The sequence below is a fragment of the Falco naumanni genome, chromosome 9, assembly GCF_017639655.2.
Source record: "Falco naumanni isolate bFalNau1 chromosome 9, bFalNau1.pat, whole genome shotgun sequence".
Taxonomy (NCBI): domain Eukaryota; kingdom Metazoa; phylum Chordata; class Aves; order Falconiformes; family Falconidae; genus Falco; species Falco naumanni.
Window position 1 is genome coordinate 52465273 of NC_054062.1, and position 18838 is coordinate 52484110.

The following is an 18838-nucleotide window of genomic DNA, read 5'->3' on the forward strand; positions in this document are numbered from 1 at the left end:
AACCACAGGGCTCGCGAGCCCTGCCAGGGGACCTCCAGCAGCTCGTTATGTGGAAGGATGGTCTATCGGTGTGATCAAAGGGGAACTCAGCAGTGACACACTATGCTATATTTCAAGCCACAGAAAAGTGACAGCTTTATATAAAATTTGTCAAGGAGTGGAGACTTTAAAGGAGTGACTGAAGAGACTCATCTTGTTTTATTTTTCTTTCCTCTGTTTCTGTGCCCCCAAACTTGAACGACAACACGAATCTTTATTTTATGCTCCCATGCACCCCGCAAGCTCACTCCTAAGGGAAGTAATCCAGCAATGCATCGCCTGCACAAACCTGCCAATAAAGCATCAGCAAAGAACCTGCCCTTTGTCGGTGCCAGGTCTATATTTATCCTGACAGCCTTTTTCCAAGATTACATCTGATTAGAATAAATAGGCATTTATGAGAAAATACTTCCTACATATTGCCTGAGTCCCTCTGCCTACAAGACCCATGGAATAAAAGCACGTACATAGCCCCACTGTGCTCATTTCAGAAAAGGACACTTCACAGAAAGTTTCAACCATAAAGCAGCAGCACCGTTAAGAGCGATGCTCTCTTCAGGTGCAATCCTACCTAACTGGTGTCATTGCTAGAGCTGAACAGTTTCACACCAGATAAATAGCTACATAATTTTCTCAGAGTTAGAGACCACTAACGCTGCACTCTCACAGCACTGGAAGTGAACACCTATTTCCCCACTGTTCAGAGAGCTGAAGATTTGCTCCTGCGGGCCCTCAGCATCTGCAATGAGAGGTTAATTAGTTGGGAATCAGAGGTAGGAAGGAGTCTGCTCAGGGAGGGTGATGGGATTTGAGATGGGCACTCAAACCTCCTGACTTCAGAGAAGTTGGCCAATTCAAGCGTCAAAATAAGACTTGTGCCCTGGGTCCATCCTGCTGTTCCTTAATACTCTGAGCAATGAATGCATCCACAGGTCCTGAGGAAACTGGTGGATGAAGCGGCTCAGCCGCTATCACACCTGAGAAGTCACGGCAGTCCAGTGAAGTTCCCACTGATGGGAAGAGGGGAAACACAACTCCCAGTTTTAAAAAGGGATAAAAGAAAGACCCAGGGAACTACAGGCCAGTCAGTTTCACCTCTGTGCCCAGCAAGATCGGGAAGCAGATCCTCCTGGAAACTGTGCTAGGGCACATGGAAAATAAGGGGGTCGTTGGTGACAGCCAACAGCGCTTCGCTAACAGAAAATCGTGCCTGACAAACCTGGTGGCCTTCTACGATCAGCACTGGTGGGTGAGGGAAGAGCAACTGATGTCATCTGCCTGGACTTGTGCAAAGCATTTGACATTGTCCCACATGACATCCTCGTCTCTAAACTGGAGAGACATGGGCTGATGGATGGACCGCTGGGTGGAAAAGGAATTGCCTGGATGGTGGCACTCAAAGAGTTGTTCTCAACGGCTCAATGTCCAAGTGCAGACCGGTGATGAGTGGCATTCCTCAGGGCTCCGTACTGGGATTGGCACTGTTTAATACCTTTGTTGGTGACAGGGATAGTGGGATCGAGCGCACCCTCAGCAAATTTGCCGATGACACCAAGCTGTGTGGTGGGTCAACACGCTGGGGGGAAGGGATGCCATCCAGAGGGACCTGGACAGGTGTGAGAGGTGGGCTCGTGTGAACCTCATGAAGTTCCACATGGCCAAGTGCAAGGTCCTGCACATGGGTGAGGGCAATCCCAAGCACAAATGCAGGCTGGGAAGAGAATGGATTGAGATCAGCCCTGAAGGGAAAGGACTTGGGGGTGTTGGTGACAAGAAGCTCAACATGACCCAGCAATGTCTCCAGAGGAGACCATGAAGATGGTCGGGGGCTGGAGCCCCTCTGCTGTGGCGCCGGGCTGGGAGAGCTGGGGCTGCTCAGCCTGGGGAGGAGAAGGCTCCGGGGAGACCTTAGAGCAGCTCCCAGCACCTACAGGGGCCGGCAAGAAGCTGGAGAGGGGCTTTGTACGTGGGCACGTGGTGACAGGCCAAGGGGGAATGGCCTTAAGCTGGGAGAGGGGAGATGTAGATGAGCTGTGAGGCAGAAATTGTTCCCCGTGAGGGCGGCGAGGCGCTGGCCCGGGCTGCCCAGAGCAGCTGTGGGTGCCCCATCCCTGGCAGTGCTCAAGGCCAGGCTGGATGGGGCTGGGGGCAGCCTGGGATGGGGGGAGGGGGCCCTGCACACGGCACGGGGTGGGACTGGGTGGGCTTCGAGGTCCCTTCCGACCCAAACCGTTCTGTAAGTCTATGAAGGAGCTCAGTGCAAATTAAGGCCCCCTTTTGGAAAGTTCAGGGGGCTTAAAATGATCACAGAGTTCAATGGAGTATAATAAATATCAGGCCATGCGATTTTTAACCTCCTACTAGGCATGACAGCATTTTCTACTAATGCAATTTTCACCACTACAGAATAATACTTAGTTTGAAATTTCAGCAGGAAAACACTTTTTTTTTTATTTCCAAGCAAATGAATTAGATCAGTATGTAATGTGAGCTCTAGCGTATTATCTTCCTTCTACAAATAATTACATTACACTTACATTTGTCCTACAATGAGGCTGTATTACTGGCGATTTGAGAGATACCAAATCAGTGTTCTTCACAGAATGACAGTTACTTTTATATCGTAATAGTGAATTTTATTGCGACAGGATCCATGAAAGGCCAATCCAATTTCTAGCACACACAAAGTGCAAAGCAAGCCAAAACCGAAAGGAATACAGTGCACTGCTCCAGCAGGCGAGCACCAGAAAAGCCATTCTTCCCTCCAGTCCTCCCTGCAAACCACACAGAACTTGTTCTCGAGCCAAAAACGACAATGAAGAATGCAATTTTTAAGGCAAATAATACAATAATCTGCACAACAAAGCATGTGACTTCCTACTCAGATGGACATATATGGGCAGTCTACTAGGATGACCTGGGAAAGCTTGCAAATCAAAAAATGCATAGGGTGGTGAGACGTATAACTGTGGCACCCACTGAAAGAAGCAGCAATGGACACACACTGAAACACAGGGAAATCCACCTATAGCATCAGAAAGCACTTTCTTGCTGTGAGGGTGGTCAGACACAGCGGTAGGCTGCCCAGGGAGGCTGTGGGGCTCCATCCTTGAAGATGCTCGAACCCACATGGAAACATCCCTGAGGGACCTGCTGGGACCAGGGGGGACAGAGACCCCCCCTTCTGTCATTCTGTGAAGAAAACGCAGAAAACCTGAAGTTTCTCTGAAGAAAAGCTAAACTTTCTCTCTTTTTTTTCTGTTGTAAAGAGTACAGTCAGAGCATTGACTGAGCAAGAATTTGACTTCAGTATTTTTAAGCAGTTTCATTATACCCCAACAAAGTATAAACAGAAATGTGACAGCAGCTTGTGGAGCCCAGAGCTCCCAAACCTGCAGATGCAGATTCTGGCTGGAAGCACTGGAGGGAGGTTGTGCAGACCTCCACGAGAGAAAGAAGGGAGCCCTGCTGTCTTCGTCAGCCAGCCTTGGCCAGGTCCCCTGCTAGCTCTGTCACCAAAGAAAGGGTAGAGCAAGCGAAATAGCAGATATGTTCTTACCAATGTGAGTTGGTGATCCAATGCGAACCTCTGTGAGATGACCCGCTAGGTCAGTTATAAGGAATTGTACTGGAACCTTGATGGAACAGGACACCTTACCCTTAGCACAGCGCTTTCTGTACAGCAGATGATTTACTGTGTGTCAAAGGAACACTGATTTACTAAGTTACTTTACTTAAATAATAGAGAATATAGAAAACAGCATATTTTAAAAGAAACCCTGAAAGCATGTAATGCCTCCTTTTTAAGATATACATAACCAAAAAAACCAATGTTGATATCACAAAAATAAGCAGATAATGGCTGTGCAGGGGTATTCTGTGTTAGATGTAGGAAAACAGTCACTGTTTTCATATTCAATTATTAATGTGGATATGACAGCAATATAAATAATTTTTCTGTCCATCCAGCACCAAAATGAAAATGCGTTTAGGTTTCTGTAAAAAGAAATCTTTCACCACCTCTGGACTCAGTCTGGAGTGAGCAGCACTTTGTCCATTCCCAAGTAAAACAAAGCAGAGGAAACAGAAAGTCAGATTTGGACCTTGTATGTGCAATTTGGAAGATGAAAAGCTGGTGATGTGTATCCTTTTATCCCAAACTCGGAGCTTAACCAGCACTTTAGTATGCTATACATTTTGAGAATTCACCTTTTGCTGCCTATGGCACCGAGTAACTCGACTGCATTTCTTACAGAAAATTACGGGCCACACTTTTAAAATCAGTCCCGCTTTTGGCTGACTAATCCGGACACACACAGATGTATGCAACTGAGACCCACCGCACTTAGAAACCATAATATCAGTTCCAAACGCTGATGGTGGCAGTGATTTTAGCTGCTGTGCAAAGAACCATCCCCAGGGCTCAGCTGTGGTGATGGAAGGTTGCCCACTGCAGTGGACACCCAGCTGGGACAGTACCATGCAATCTCCATTGGGATGCCTCAATCACATTCATAAAACAATCTTAATATAGCAAATGAGTTTATACAGTATTTTCATCCTAAGGATAACTAAATTCTAGTCTGAAATTAAAACCCTATGATATTTTACTTCTTTATGTCATGAACTCTTAGCTACAGTCTAATATAAATACACTTAAACAAGCATTTAGACTGCATTTCTTTAGTAAAATGTCAGTAGTTTAAGGTCCCTCAATGAACCTCTATATTCTGCCACTGTTTCAGGGTAAAAAAGCAGAACATCACGAAATCTTCACATATTCTAGAAGATAATTTAAAATTCAAAGTGGTAGAAATCACACAGTAATTTGCAGATATATGTTCTGCTGACAGAAAAATAAACATTTTATGGCTTTTCGGTGACAGGTCTAACTTCTGGGGAATTGGGATTGTCACAAAGAAGTTGGAGAAAATGCTGTGCTGCCAGCCAAAGCTCACTTGTTTGTTACATGAATGTTGCCCTCGACTTTCAGAGGAGCAATTGACCAAATACTTCACAAATAAGAATTAGTTCCTACTAATCTAAAGATTTATTTTTTAAAATAGAACTTATGATAGGGCTCTCAGAGCTTTAAACATCCTCTCAATTAATATCTTGCCACATATCTCAAGTATGATAAAAGCTGTATTATTTGTTATGCCATACATAAATGTAGCATAATATAAAGACAAATGTAACATAAACAGCAGGTGATGTACATTCATTATAACATGCTATTTAACTTTTGTGGCATAAAGTCACAGCTGAGAGTAGTTTGTACTGCCTATCACTCAAACGACCTTTTCAAGACCCAAAGGATGCCTTCCCATCCCACAAATGCTCTTTTCCATGCGAGATGCCTTGGCAGCATCAGTGGACACTGCAGCACTGCTTTGCTGCCCATACCGCAGCAAACACTGCTGGAAATCAGAGGTACCTGCCACCATGCTGCGGGATTTCTGACAGAATTGCTCTTTTAGCTGGATGGCTGTGTGATTTACACTTCTATATGTATATACATGTACCTATGTATCTACAAATATATACCACAAGAAAGATGCTACAATGCATTAAGGCAGGAGAGGCATGCAGCAACTCAGCGATGGGCTGAGATTGCCCAGCTTGAACTGTATTTACCTATCTGCTTTGGAGGAGGGATGTGTGTGTAAATATGCATACAAAAAATGTATTTCTGCAAGTAAATTAAAATAATAAAAGATAAATTCTGCAAATATATAAAAAGACGGTCCATATTTGGGGCTTAGAATTTTGACAACGTCCTTTTGAGTGTATAGAAGATACGAGACTAAACCCCCCAAAGTTAGTCTTTCAAGCGGATAAGTCATGGAAACCACTTTCAAGTCAGTCATGGGAACCCAATGAAGATGAGACAAGATTCCTTGCTCACAATAGACAGTGAAAAAGGCACTCCCTGACCTTCCAACACATGGCAGAGCATGCCCCAGAATACTCTGATACAGCAATCTTGGCAAACGTGCAAGTTCTATGAAGAAGCTTCTGGAGGTTTAGAACTGTATTTATGTACATTAATGGAAAGACGTTTTCATATTTTCTCAACCAGCCACCAAAGGCAATCACCTTAATAGCACAGGGAAAATATCCCCTTCTACGCACAGGTCATAATACTGTCCCATTATTGTCAGACCCGCTGACGTCAATAAAAGTGGTCCTAAACATTTTATACTAAATATAAATTTTTACACTGATTATGAATACTAAATATTACATAAATAGTAAAAGTACATCGTTAGTATATATAAAGTGTAAATATACTCTTTATATCAAACAGTAAATGTTCAAATAGCCTGAGTATTAAACTCGGCAGTATCTTATCCTTCCTTCATAATAAAACAAATCTACAGAAATTCTTAACAAGGTCAAAAGAACCATCCAATGTCATAGGATAAGAAGAATGGCGATAGAAGAGAGAAAAAAATTATCTTCAATGTACTCAGTTGGAAAATACAAAAATTTAGCATGCTCGTCACAATGCCTTCAGAAATATAACACACTATCTATGCAGATTTATTCTACAGATTTACTTTTTCAATGGTCCTAACTAGTATCTTAATCATAGCCAGCCTGCATGAACCGCTAACGTTATATGTGGTTCCTGGCCAAAGGTTAAATGGAATGAAATGTCTCTTAAGGCACTCTTTACAACAGAACTGTTTGCTTCATTTTCTTGCTGTTTTGGCAAAGGGTGAAGGAGTTGCTTATTTGGCACATGGGGTTTTGGCTATTGCTTCTTGAAAATTTGAAACACACGTGGTGATAAAGGTCAAATAAAAGCACCATGACAGAAATGCCTGCTTACATTTCTGAGCCAGTAGCTTGGAAACCCTGACACCAGTGACAAAAAAATAATAAATAATCCTCTTCACTTCCATAAAGATAAAGCTTTTACGCAATGTCTTTGAAACAAATGCATATTGTTACAGTCTGGTTTTAACCATTTAAAAGTAAGTAAGAGTTACTTAGACAAAAATGGATGACATTCATGGCAAACAGATTACAGAGAATCATGGAGTTTTATGAAGATTGGACACCTCAGGAATGACTCTCATAATTTACTGGTGTAGTTACCCACACAGAAGAGAATTGTATTTCTCTTTGCACTTATTTGTACCAGATGTTAGCTTCCCAACATTACATATAGATAAGTAAACTTTAGAACTTACTTATTTCTCTTAGTTTTGATGCTAAGATCATCACTTTCATCCCCTGGACAAGAACTAACACATTTTTCTGCTAAAAAGAAATAAATAGTTATTAGATTTGAACCAGATAAATGGGAATACATATTCCTCAAATTAATCTTTCATTTCTTGTCTTTGGCCGCTGCTCAGGTATTTACTACTATTCACTCTCCACAGAGTCTTTTAAAAATAACACATATTTCATCAGATCCTCAGAACTGCCTTCATCCAAACAAAAGTGATAGCAATAAACCCAAACATTTTCATTCTGAAAAATTACACATTGTTCATTTATGACATAATTGTTTTAAACCTTCTTACTGCTTCATCTGATACTCCCTCCTCCCTTCCCTTAAAAATGCAACTACAAAGAGATCCCTGCAAAATTATTTCAGAAGGATTCGGTAGTGCTAACTCACACCAGAACTTGCCTCCTTAGCCCAATCATCTTTCTAAATAAGCAAATATAATGCTGATTTACTAGAAATTCAACCACAAGTATAACAAGGCTATGGAGATACCAACAACCTCCACACTCCTGATGTTGCGGAATAGCTCCAAGGCAACGTTACACTCCTGGTTTCACCTAGACACCTACCCTTGAAGGACTCTGAGGTTGCATTGTCAGAATATGAAGCATACGGAACAGATATTTAATTTTGGAAATTATTTGTTTTTCACATATACAAACTGCAATTTTTTTGAAAATTCAAATGAACAGACCACCAGAAGTCATGTCCATCCAGTGTTTGGACTGTGTTGGGGACGCTTCAGTAGTTCACCAGGAATTCGCTGAGAAATATAAATATTAAATAGTATGTAGTTCATAATTGTTGGGAACATCAGAAACACCAAACCTCAGCCTCTTTGTACTAGACTGGTGATGAAGACATATCTTGCTATTAATGAAACTATGAAAAAATAAATTAAAAAAATATAAAATTGAACTTAAGTTATGAAGATAAATGGTTTGAATAACTTGATATGATGAGATCTGGTCTCACTGAAATCAGATGAAACTCCATGACATACGCTAGAAAATGGGTCCAATCTTAGTATCATTGAAGTTAAAAGAAATTTGGCCATTTACTTCGAGTTTCAATTTAAGAATCTTGTTCTTAGATCATTTTGTTTCCTTATTTTAGGGAAATTACATGTTTATCAGTATGCTTTCAGCAAATGTTACCTTTTATTTGTATTAAGTGCTTGAATGAAGTGCACACTAAATCACTGCAAAAAGAACAATAAGAAACAAACAGCAGCTGTAACATTGCAGCGTTGGAAGACCAGGAACAGAGATCACATGAGGAGGAAACACAAAGCAGGTGCAAATGAACGCTTTACTAACTAGAACTTAAAATGAGAATAAGGAAAAATTAATGGCAGTCCAAAATAAGAAGAGTTTCAGCTCAACGTTCCTGACAATACATGATCGTTATGAATACAGAAATTAATTTAATAATGTTTTAAATAAACAAAACTTCACTGTAGGCATTACCTCTTCTTGGTAAATTCTTCTTTGGGATACCCCATTAAAAATACAAAGAAATAGGAAAAATGACATGTAAACTCAGAAGGTGGAATGTAATTCAACAGATACATTATAAAGCTACTAATCAGGAGTTGAACAACCTGTGGAGGCAGCAGTGGTCTTAATTTTAATGAAAACTGAAGGTAATAATATGTAATTGCAAGAGTAATCGGTGGTGAACTCCCAGAGCAATGAAGTTAAAGGTGGCTGGGCAAGCACAAACCTGTTCCTACCAAATTCACCTCTATTAAAGAAAAGGAAAAGCCATGCCTGGTGGGGCACCTCCTGCGTTTGCCACACGCCACAGAAGCCTTTCCAGAGCTGGCTAAAGGACGTATGTCACGGTATGCTCAGACATTACGAAGCCTGATGGGACGTTCTTTTACTAAAGCAAGCAAGTGGTGAGAAGTCTGGCCAAGGCAACGAGCCTTTCCTCTTTGACATTTCCACAGGACAAGAGCAAACTCACTGGTGATGATGACGGTGGTGATGATGAAGTTGTGGGTGCCCCATCCCTGGCAGTGCTCAGGGCCAGGCTGGATGGGGCTGGGGGCAGCCTGGGCTGGGGGGAGGGGGCCCTGCCCCTGCCAGGGGAGTGGAACGAGATGACTATTAAGGTCCCTTCCAACCCAAACCATTCTATGGGTCTGTGCTTCTAAAACAACACTCAAATTTGAAGTCATCTTACAACAAGGCCTTTCACAGAATTCTGAAAAGGATATATAACTTCTAAGTTTTTCTGTGAAAAAAATTTGAACCGGGCATTTATAAAACCAAACGTTAGCTACCATACAGCCTTCAGGTAAAAGAACTCATGCAATACACCCCGATTTCAGGGTTTACTTCCATCCACCGGTTCCTGAGACACCTCAGGTTCTCCCAGACAGCAGTGACAGCCCCCCTGAGGGAGGGACACCACATCCTTCTCGCTTTGCCTGCAGGAATGACTGCTGTGGGTCTGCTGACTTGGATAAATGGGACAAGATCAGAGTCAGCATCATCCCTTAGAATTTCTGTGCAATGGAAGACTCAGCAAAACATGACAAATGGTATCTGTACTCTCACTCAGGAGCCTACTGAATCACATCGCACTGCTGGACCTTTGGTAGGATTATGAACTGACTTTGAAAGGGAAGACAGGCAGCCAAGCGCAAAATCTAATAATTGATTTAAAGCTTTCAGGAAGAATATCACTTGACAGTAATCTTTCCATGAAATCATGAAGCGGAGCACTGCCCCAATCTGACGGTCTATCAGGCTTAGTGCTGATTAATGAAATCATTCAGCTAATCCCAGCCATGTCATGAATTCCAGTTCATTTTCCAGAACAAAGAGGGAACACCGGCATTTAGCAGGTGAGGTAAAGCACTATCAATCCATCGGCCACACACAAAAATCTGATCTGCAGATTAGTAAAGAGTATGCGTCACACGTAAGCCAGGAGTTTACTCTAAGATTTAAATAATAATAAATAATAGACAAAGTATAATAAGCTTTACCTTATTTCTAGAGACCATGCTTCATGGTTTTGTCTGAATGTTAAGGGGTCCAAAATATTTGTGAGAAGAGAATAAACCAAATTGTAACTGGTTTTGAACAGGGAACATACCAGCTATGAATCGACATGCCATTTTCTGTAGCCAGAATGTCAGTTTTCTTTTAATTAACTGAAAAAATAACTTCCTCAGCCTAAACAACCAGACAAACCATTTGAGCTGGTGAAGGAATAGGAATAGATAAAAATGGTTTTCTCCATTGCAATACGACAAGGATTTCAAGGAACCTTTGAGCGGAAATAGGGTTATTATGGCCAGTCTGTGAGCGTACGGAGGCAGAGGAGTAACAACCGTCAGGGACAAGAAGAGAGAGCTGTCACCAGATGCACACGCTGCCGCCAGGCAACGTGGACGATGGAGGTGTGAAAGCCCCAGAAACGCCCCCGCTGCCCTGGCCTCGCCTGCTCTGCCCAGCGGTCCCCCTGCCCCGGTGAGGTCCCTGTCGGAGGGGCTCGGTGGTGCTGGCCAAGAGCTGCTCTGGACCCCGCACCGTGCAGCCACTCCGGAGGCACAGGAGGAGCTGCCTCTCCTCTCCAACTCCACAGGGTGGCCTGATGGGAACCCATTAGTGAAGAGCCACGGCACCTTCATCAATCTCCCTAAGAACTTATACTTTGTGGAGGAGGAGGAATTGATAAATGAGTAATTTATCATTTATGCCTAAGTTATAAATGCACTTGATCTTTCAGTTGAGTGATGCACAGATAACCTATAGAGCCCCATGAATAACTATGCTTGCCAACTTTTTTTGTGCCTTTGATTTAAAAATCCTAATTAAAACACAGCAGCAGCAACTAAGCTAAATAAATTTGGCAGCCATTGTTTCAAACACACAGCTCATTTGTGTTATTTATTTACTCGAGATTCCAAGCTAAGAGAATGGTAACAAATAATTCCTTTCACCTTAGCAGCTAATATATACTAATTATAACCTGACTGTCTCAAATACTGAGCAACTGCAGGTCCCAATTATATCAAGGAAGATTAAGACTATTAGCAACAATGAAAACCATGGTCATAAAGAAACTGGTGCATGAATCAAATCTTCATGGTACATACAGATAATAAATAAAAAGGATGGAACACACAGCAAAAAATGGATTTTTGAAGTGGCACATTTTAACAATGACTTTAGAGTCTTCTCGTTAATTAATTATAGACCATGAACAACGACCCTCAGTTTTGGTTTTGCCCATCATTCCCCCTTGTCATTAATTAGTTGATACTTCAATATATCCTGTAATAGAAAACATATACTATATTTCTCTCCTGTAGAATGAACTTCAGCAGATGCACTTTGGCATTGTTAGATATACAGCTGAAGTTATTCAAGCCATATACAAAATTTGTGTATATATTTATGTATATACACACACAAGCATCTGACAATTGCAATGTATATTGAAACATGTAATGGCATTGTATGTCAATAAGGACTACACTAATAGAAAACATTCCTGTGGCTTTTTTTCAGCCAACTTTTGCTAATACTGATAACATAAATCCTAATTATCACTCACTTTCATCTACCTGCAGACCTAGTGTCTCAAGTCCACAAATGCACGTTCACAGCTCCTGTTCTGCAGCAGTTAATTAGGAGCTGTGCCCATGGATGAAAGCGTATGTTACAGCCCCCCATGACCTGGGTGAAAAAAGGCAGGTCACCTCACTAAACTGGCAGGGCTACCTTACTTTTAGTTATAAAATACTACACTTTAAAAGAATGACAAAAGTCTCCATTTTGTTTCCCCCTCCATTTTTTTAGACCTCACCACTAAAGAACAAGCACCAGCCGAAGGAGCTCTCCACCCACTGAAACAGCTGCAAAGCAGAACATTCAAGAATTACAAGCAGCTCATCAACACAAGCAGCATTTCGAATGAGTGCCACGCGTCTACACGTCCTCCCGGTAACACCAGGTCTTACCGACACCGCTCCCATGTGAAAGCCAACATAAAGCATCAGGAAATAAAAGGAGCATCGACATGGCACGTAACAGGGAGTCCACAAAAACTGGTGAAACATAAACTTTGGAGAAAAATGTGGTGGAACAAACTATGGAGGCCATTACCGCACTGGCAAGCACAGGCTGACAGGCTGGGCTGCTCCTGGACTGGTCACCAGCACAGACCAAATGTGGACTGAACAACTAAGGTACGTGTGGCAGGAAAAAAGAAGGCATGGTGAGGAGCATGGGATGGAAAAGTCTGGCTGGGAGAACTGCCTCCATGAACCAGCCATCTTGGGGAGGACCCGGTAGCAAGCGCCTTGGATCACTTCACAAGCCAAGGGGTGTCTTTTAAACTACATTTTGAACCACTCAAATTGTATTCCTGCAGATCAGTGTGCACTTCTTTAGGCACAACTTTCCTCTTCAGGAATCACAGTGTTTAGAAGGTGGCAGGGTCATGTTTAGATGGAAGCACCCATGTTTCCACCAAACCTTTTAGCACTCATTAAGAGTTTTACTACCAGGACTTTTCCCCTGCGTCTACAATTTGATTGGGTAATCATTAGCTACGGAGTATCTGCTTTTGTGTAACAGCTGAATAATGCATTGGTAATGCATTCCTAATGTACATCTTGGAAATAAGTGTAATAAAACATAAAGACAGCATCTTCCAAGATGTATTTTATACATCAGAGATTCATCCAGTATAAGAAGCCACCTGTTTCTTCATTGCTACTAATGAGAACGCTCTATCCCCCAGCTCAGCATTTCAGTGAAAATAAGGATTTTGCAATAAACATCAATTCTAGCACAATATTTTATATGAAATCTCAAAAGAAAACTCACTCTAATTACGGTTATCAAACTTTCACTGAAAGTATTTAGCGACCAAGTTTCATTCCATATTTGAGTTTAAATAGAGGCAAATAATCACAGGGCTTTAGTTACTTGCTGCAGCTTCCAGCTTGCGCTTGTGAGGAGGATCCTCGATGATCCGGTTTATGTCGCCGCGGTGCTTCAGGTCCACCGGCTTCTCCCAGACTGACAGCTGCATTGTAGGGTTGAAGAAGAAGACCCGGTCATCTCCAGTCCAGACTACACACCTATTCCAAGTGATAAACTATGCTTAGATAACATCAGATACACCCACGAACAAGAAAGTAACCCACAGCTGGCTCATTGCATCTCTACCACGCGTGGGTGAGGCTCCCCTTGGCCAGACCCTGCCAGCCCACACCAGTCACCTTGGCTGGAGTGGCTCTTCCCTTATCAATAAAATGTCATAGGAATGGTCTAAACAACCCCCAGAATAGCAGCAGGTGAAATGTTCTATCACGGAAGGGAAAAAGAACCAGGAGAAGAGGAACACTGTGGTGCTCACGGCAAAAGCAGCCACAGGAAAATATACGTCACATTGTAAAGCCGTGGCTGAGGCAGCAAGCAGCAGAAGCCTGGGCAGCGGGGCTATGTGGCCACGGCCTCGATGCCCACAGGCCAGGGCTGTGCCTGCTGCTGGCAGGCAGCCACCGGAGCCTTACCCAGCTCTGCTGGTAGGAGATGTAACCACAGCATCCCAGGGGCATCCCCACAGCATCCCCAGGGCATCCCAGCCGGCTCCCACTGTGCTCTGCACTGGATAGGTACAACTGGCCACCGCAGAAGCCTGCCACAAAACTTTAGGTTGATTTTTATGGGATTTGATTCAAATTTAAAAAAACACGACCAAGTGATGCCATGCAAATCGCAGCCTTATGACTTGGTCAGTTAAAATATGCATGACTGCAGCTTAACATTTTATCCTGACATTCATTTTAAAACAGCTAAAATAATATGAAAATAAGTATCACACCATCCTTAACAGACATTCAAAAACCTCAAGTTGTACTTCCCTAAATCTATGTGTAAATAAACAAACAGAATATCAGTCTCAAGCCCGCCCTTCCTGAATCGTAATGAAAACTAACAAACATCAAGCACCTACTCCAACTCCCTCACACACACATACACTTATAATGGGAAAATGTTGGTGCCTCTGAAGCATAAATACCTGGAAGGAACAAATCTTATCATTGGAAGCTTTGATGATTGTTTTTAAAAGCAGAGTATAAAACTGGTTAAAAAAAGGTTTGGTCTGGGTAAAAGACTGCAAATACAAAAAAAATGCTCCATCACTACAGCGTACTGTAATAAGATAATCGACGTACCCTGTGCACCGCTGGTAAGTCATCACCATTGATCTTGCCCAACCATGCAATGAAAACCAAGCAACCTCTGTATGAAACCATGGAGGGAGCTGCAGGGCGCCAGGAGCAGCTCGGTGTGTGTCACTGAGCCTGGACATCACAGTAAGTACGTTCAGTAGAGTTAAATGTTCTCCCTATGAACAGGAGCCCAAAACTGGTTGTACAAACCCAGCTGTGGACTTCAGTCCTACTTAGACCCTATGGAAGTTTTGGCACCCTGGATTCAGTGACACAGTTGTGATAAATTTTGTTTACTTTAATGCACAAATATTTTGGATCACAAAACCGCCTCGCAAATCAGATGCTCTAATCCTGTTTGGCAACAGTTAGGTATAGTTGTGACTTCTCACTTTGTACCTTGGAGCTACAGGAACCTCTGTTCTCCCAGAAACATGGACCCACCAGCTCTGGGCCTCTTCTACAGAACACACCAAGAGGGACTTCTACAGGAGCTCTCCCAAACCAAGAGCACAGTTGTCCCAGAAGGAAGGGGGGAAAAAAAATCCAGGCATTTATGTGAAGACAACACACTTAGCCAATTAATACAAATGGGTTATTGTTATGTTTTAATTAAATACTCAAATTACAGTCAGGACACAGGCTCAACCCTGCCCAGGAGTAAACAGCTGCTTCAAAATGCCCCTTGCCGTAATTTCTTTCCTTGGCAAGTAAGCACACCACAGAATTTGAACCACTTGGGGAATGAGTAGCAAATGATGGTAAACGTGAAACCAGCACCTCACTCGGGATCTGCAGTGCTACCCCATGCACACAGGACTGTTGAAGACATTGCAGCCAGTGGGTTTGGAAATGTGTGGTTTGCCTCTGTTGGTACGCTGCTGTGCTCACTGCTCCTCCAGCCATGCGCACAGATGTTGATGGTGCTCATTAATCACCGAGTATCGCTAGGTCTTGCGTGTTATCACCACAGGTTAGAAACTCTGGGATCCCTTGTGACACCTCTTCACTTTTCCATGACTAATATAATTTGACATTTAATTTAAAATTAATGTCCCTTTCCCCGAGTAACATGTCACTTGTTCCTCTGGTACAGTAACGGTTTCAATTATCCACAGGGGACGCATGGTATTTTGTTTCAGTCACAGAGCATAAACTGGAAATGCAGATATTTTTCATGTTTCCCTTTAGAAAATTTTAACTTAAAAATGAGTAAGGGCACAAGGTGATGATATTAGGTTGGTGGGTTTTTTTTTATTTCATAAGGTAGAGAAGGTCTGATAACTTTCCTGAATATTTCTCTGCCATTAAGAAGTATAGTCTACCTACTCTGACATGTGCTTGGTGATGCCACATCAACCGTGGGTCCAGCAGGAGTAAGCCACCCTATGGGTTGAAGTAAATTCATGCTTTTCTGGACTTGTGTTGTATATGTAGTTTCAACCTATCAGAAAAATTCCTAAACTGCTTGAGGCACCCTACAGGTATGCCCCATCTTCCATCAAAATCCATGGGACAGACAAGATGTTGTCAACTCAGAACACAGGAGAACTGTCAGTATGAGCACTAGGCCCCTCTCCCTCTGGTCCCAAGGAAGAGATCTGGATGCCTTTTCTCACACCTGAAGTACCAACTGGGTCACTAAACAGTCCTCTGTTCAACTTCTGGAAACCCAGAAGTGTAAGGTTTCTCCTTATGGATTAAAACATCACAAGTCTGGGTCTGAGAGTGGAGGTATCAGATGCCTATTGACCACTCAGCCATTGCTGCTGGAAGAGGGGGTGCCGTGAGATCCCTCTGGGGGTACCACTGGCTAGGGCTCTTTTCTGTAGGAACAGATTAAACCACAACCTGCTAATGACACCGCTGAACTCAAATGCTTCCTCTGCACTATGCCACGGAGTAGCAACTGTCAAGAAGACGACTGATATACATTGTGTATTTATGATGTTGAAATTAAGTAGGACATCGGACTGTGCTTATAACACGGGCTTGCAAAATGGCACAATATGATAATGACAAATAATGGCTGATACCTATGTGGAATGCCTAAGCCAAAGATCCCATAGATGTCAGTCATTAAGTATAAACTAATTATTATATGGGTAAAGGAGGTAAAAATTCCTTCTAGTCAACTGTTTGGGACAGAAAGTTTTTATCTATTTAAAAATGACACGAGCTTTAGTTACCCGGCATGTAGTTACCTGAACAGGAACGTGGTCAGGAAACTGGATTACGAGACACAACCTATTTTCAGCAATACAACCTGAAATCAACACCATTCTTGCAAGTCAGCAAGTCACCCACTGCCACTGAAATAACTAGGAGATAAATAGGATCTGGCCCTACAAAGCAAGAACGTTTCTTAGGGATCTTGTAGTTCCTCTCTGATCCATCCAAGCATCATGCGCGCCCACAAAACCAGATGGGGAAACCATTGGTTGCCTCCTGCCAGACCCGATCCCCAGCTGAGCCGGAGCTCCGCAGCAGACAGCCCTTACCTTGCAGACCCCAGGGAGCTGGTTCACGCTGTGTTTATACCTACCCCCCCACATTTTCCTTAAGTACATGATTAATGAGGGACAGCTCCAGTGGAAGCTGGAACAGGAACCCAGCATTGCTACTTAACACCCAGGGTAGTGTATTTTCCCCACGTACCAGAGCACTAATGCGTGTTTGGCCAGGGAAATGGCACTGATGAATGGCTTCTAGCAGGTCTGATTGCATTTGCTTACCATGGTGATCCTGGCACTGGAGTGGATGCCACGGGCTTGTTGCCATTGGATGTGCTGTCATCCTCATTTACTAGTTTGAAAGAATGACCCTTGAAAGACAGATAGAGATTAGTCAACAAATACAGCTGATGTAGATGTTATTGTTATACAAATTGCTCACTCCCTTTAACTGGAAGTGGATCACCCTTACTGCCATTATTCCACACATGGTTTTATGAACAACCAGATACCTTGAGAACAGCTCAGATAAACAGGAAATAATAAAAATGTCAACCCACTTACACCAACAGCTCACTTGGGAGAGCGGGTCTAACTCTGCACTGCCATAACGAGGAGAGCCGGCTCATCAGAAATGACGCGTGGGGAGCGATGCCCATCCTAACGAGGGGTGGGCAGGAGGGTGCTCCCACTACGGCGTGCCTCAGGCCCTGCGCACAAAGCAGCCGCGCGTGCAGGGGATGGTGGGGAACTGCCCAGGGAAGGCCATGCGTGGGTGAGTGGCACACATGGCAACAAAGCACTTGTACCAGCTCTAGTGCATAAGGCAGTGCGAGAACCAAAGGGAATCACTTGCATGGGAGCAGCTGAGCGAGCCCAGGGAGCACATGCTGCTCCATAGAGCTCAGCACCTGTGCTGCCATCACCAGCTGCTTGCTTCGCAGCAGCTCTAGGACTTCCCAAAGACAAAATAACACTGGCAAAAGCAAATGTCCCTGGTTTCAGCCAGCAGTAACCTGCTGAGATGGAGGGGAACCTGCTGCCTCCATCACACCCCCCTGCAACAGGGCTGGGGTGCTCTGTGTAAGGCTGCCTGTACAGCTGGAGCAGCAGACAAGGCGGCAGGGCTGTATGGTACCGCTGACAAGTACAGGCGGTGTTTTACCAGCTGAAGAACAGCTATTTATTGTAGAAGCTTACGGAAATGAACTGCGAGGGGGAGGTGTGGGGAGGAAGGCAGTGATCTAGCTCAATGCGGTATCAAAACATGAGAAGCACGTACTTAATTAAAAAATAATAAAGCATATGTTCAGAGGTCTTCATCTTGAAAGTATTTCATAACTTAAAGCCCTACGGAATGTGCCTGAGTACCGAAGCAGCTGCAAATGTGGGGAACACCTGCAGCGCCTGGTAGGCAGGGGAGGTTTGCTTTCAGAGAGCCTGAAGAGAGCAGCGTGACAGGAATGTGCCAAATGAAAATAAACGGAACAGTAGCTCAGTTCACGGGTCCTCCTCCTGCAGGACAGAGCTCCTGCTGCAGAAAGCATGTGTGCATAAAGCAGAAGCGCGGGGGAACAGACCACATCTGCTCCAAGGTGGCTTCAAGCACCTTCCGCACTGCTGCTTTCTGAGCCTGTGATGCTCCTCCACACCCCCGTACTCAGATAAAGGTTTCCCTCTTTAGCTTTAGCCATTTTCACAATCTCTGCATGAGCGGTGCAGAAACCAAATATTTCCATTGATTTCACAGAAGCCAGGAGTACAATTTTGGTCCTTTTCCTTTATAATCTAGCCTTTTTTATAAAAAACCTAATGAAGTCACACACATATAGTATTACCTATCTGCAAGTGGCACATGCTATTTGCTACCCATTTATGTTCACCTGA

General features: G+C 43.4%; 1 protein-coding gene across 1 annotated transcript in view; it reads right to left on the reverse strand.

The window, feature by feature from the left end:
- Positions 1–18838, reverse strand: part of TCERG1L (transcription elongation regulator 1 like) — a 103260-nt gene that overhangs the window by 12842 nt on the left and 71580 nt on the right. The window contains exons 7-9 of the mRNA XM_040607566.1: positions 17234–17322; positions 13246–13400; positions 7242–7311 (exon numbers count right to left, since the gene is read on the reverse strand). Of these exons, the coding sequence (XP_040463500.1) occupies positions 7242–7311; positions 13246–13400; positions 17234–17322 (314 nt within the window). The remainder of the gene's footprint in view (positions 1–7241; positions 7312–13245; positions 13401–17233; positions 17323–18838) is intronic.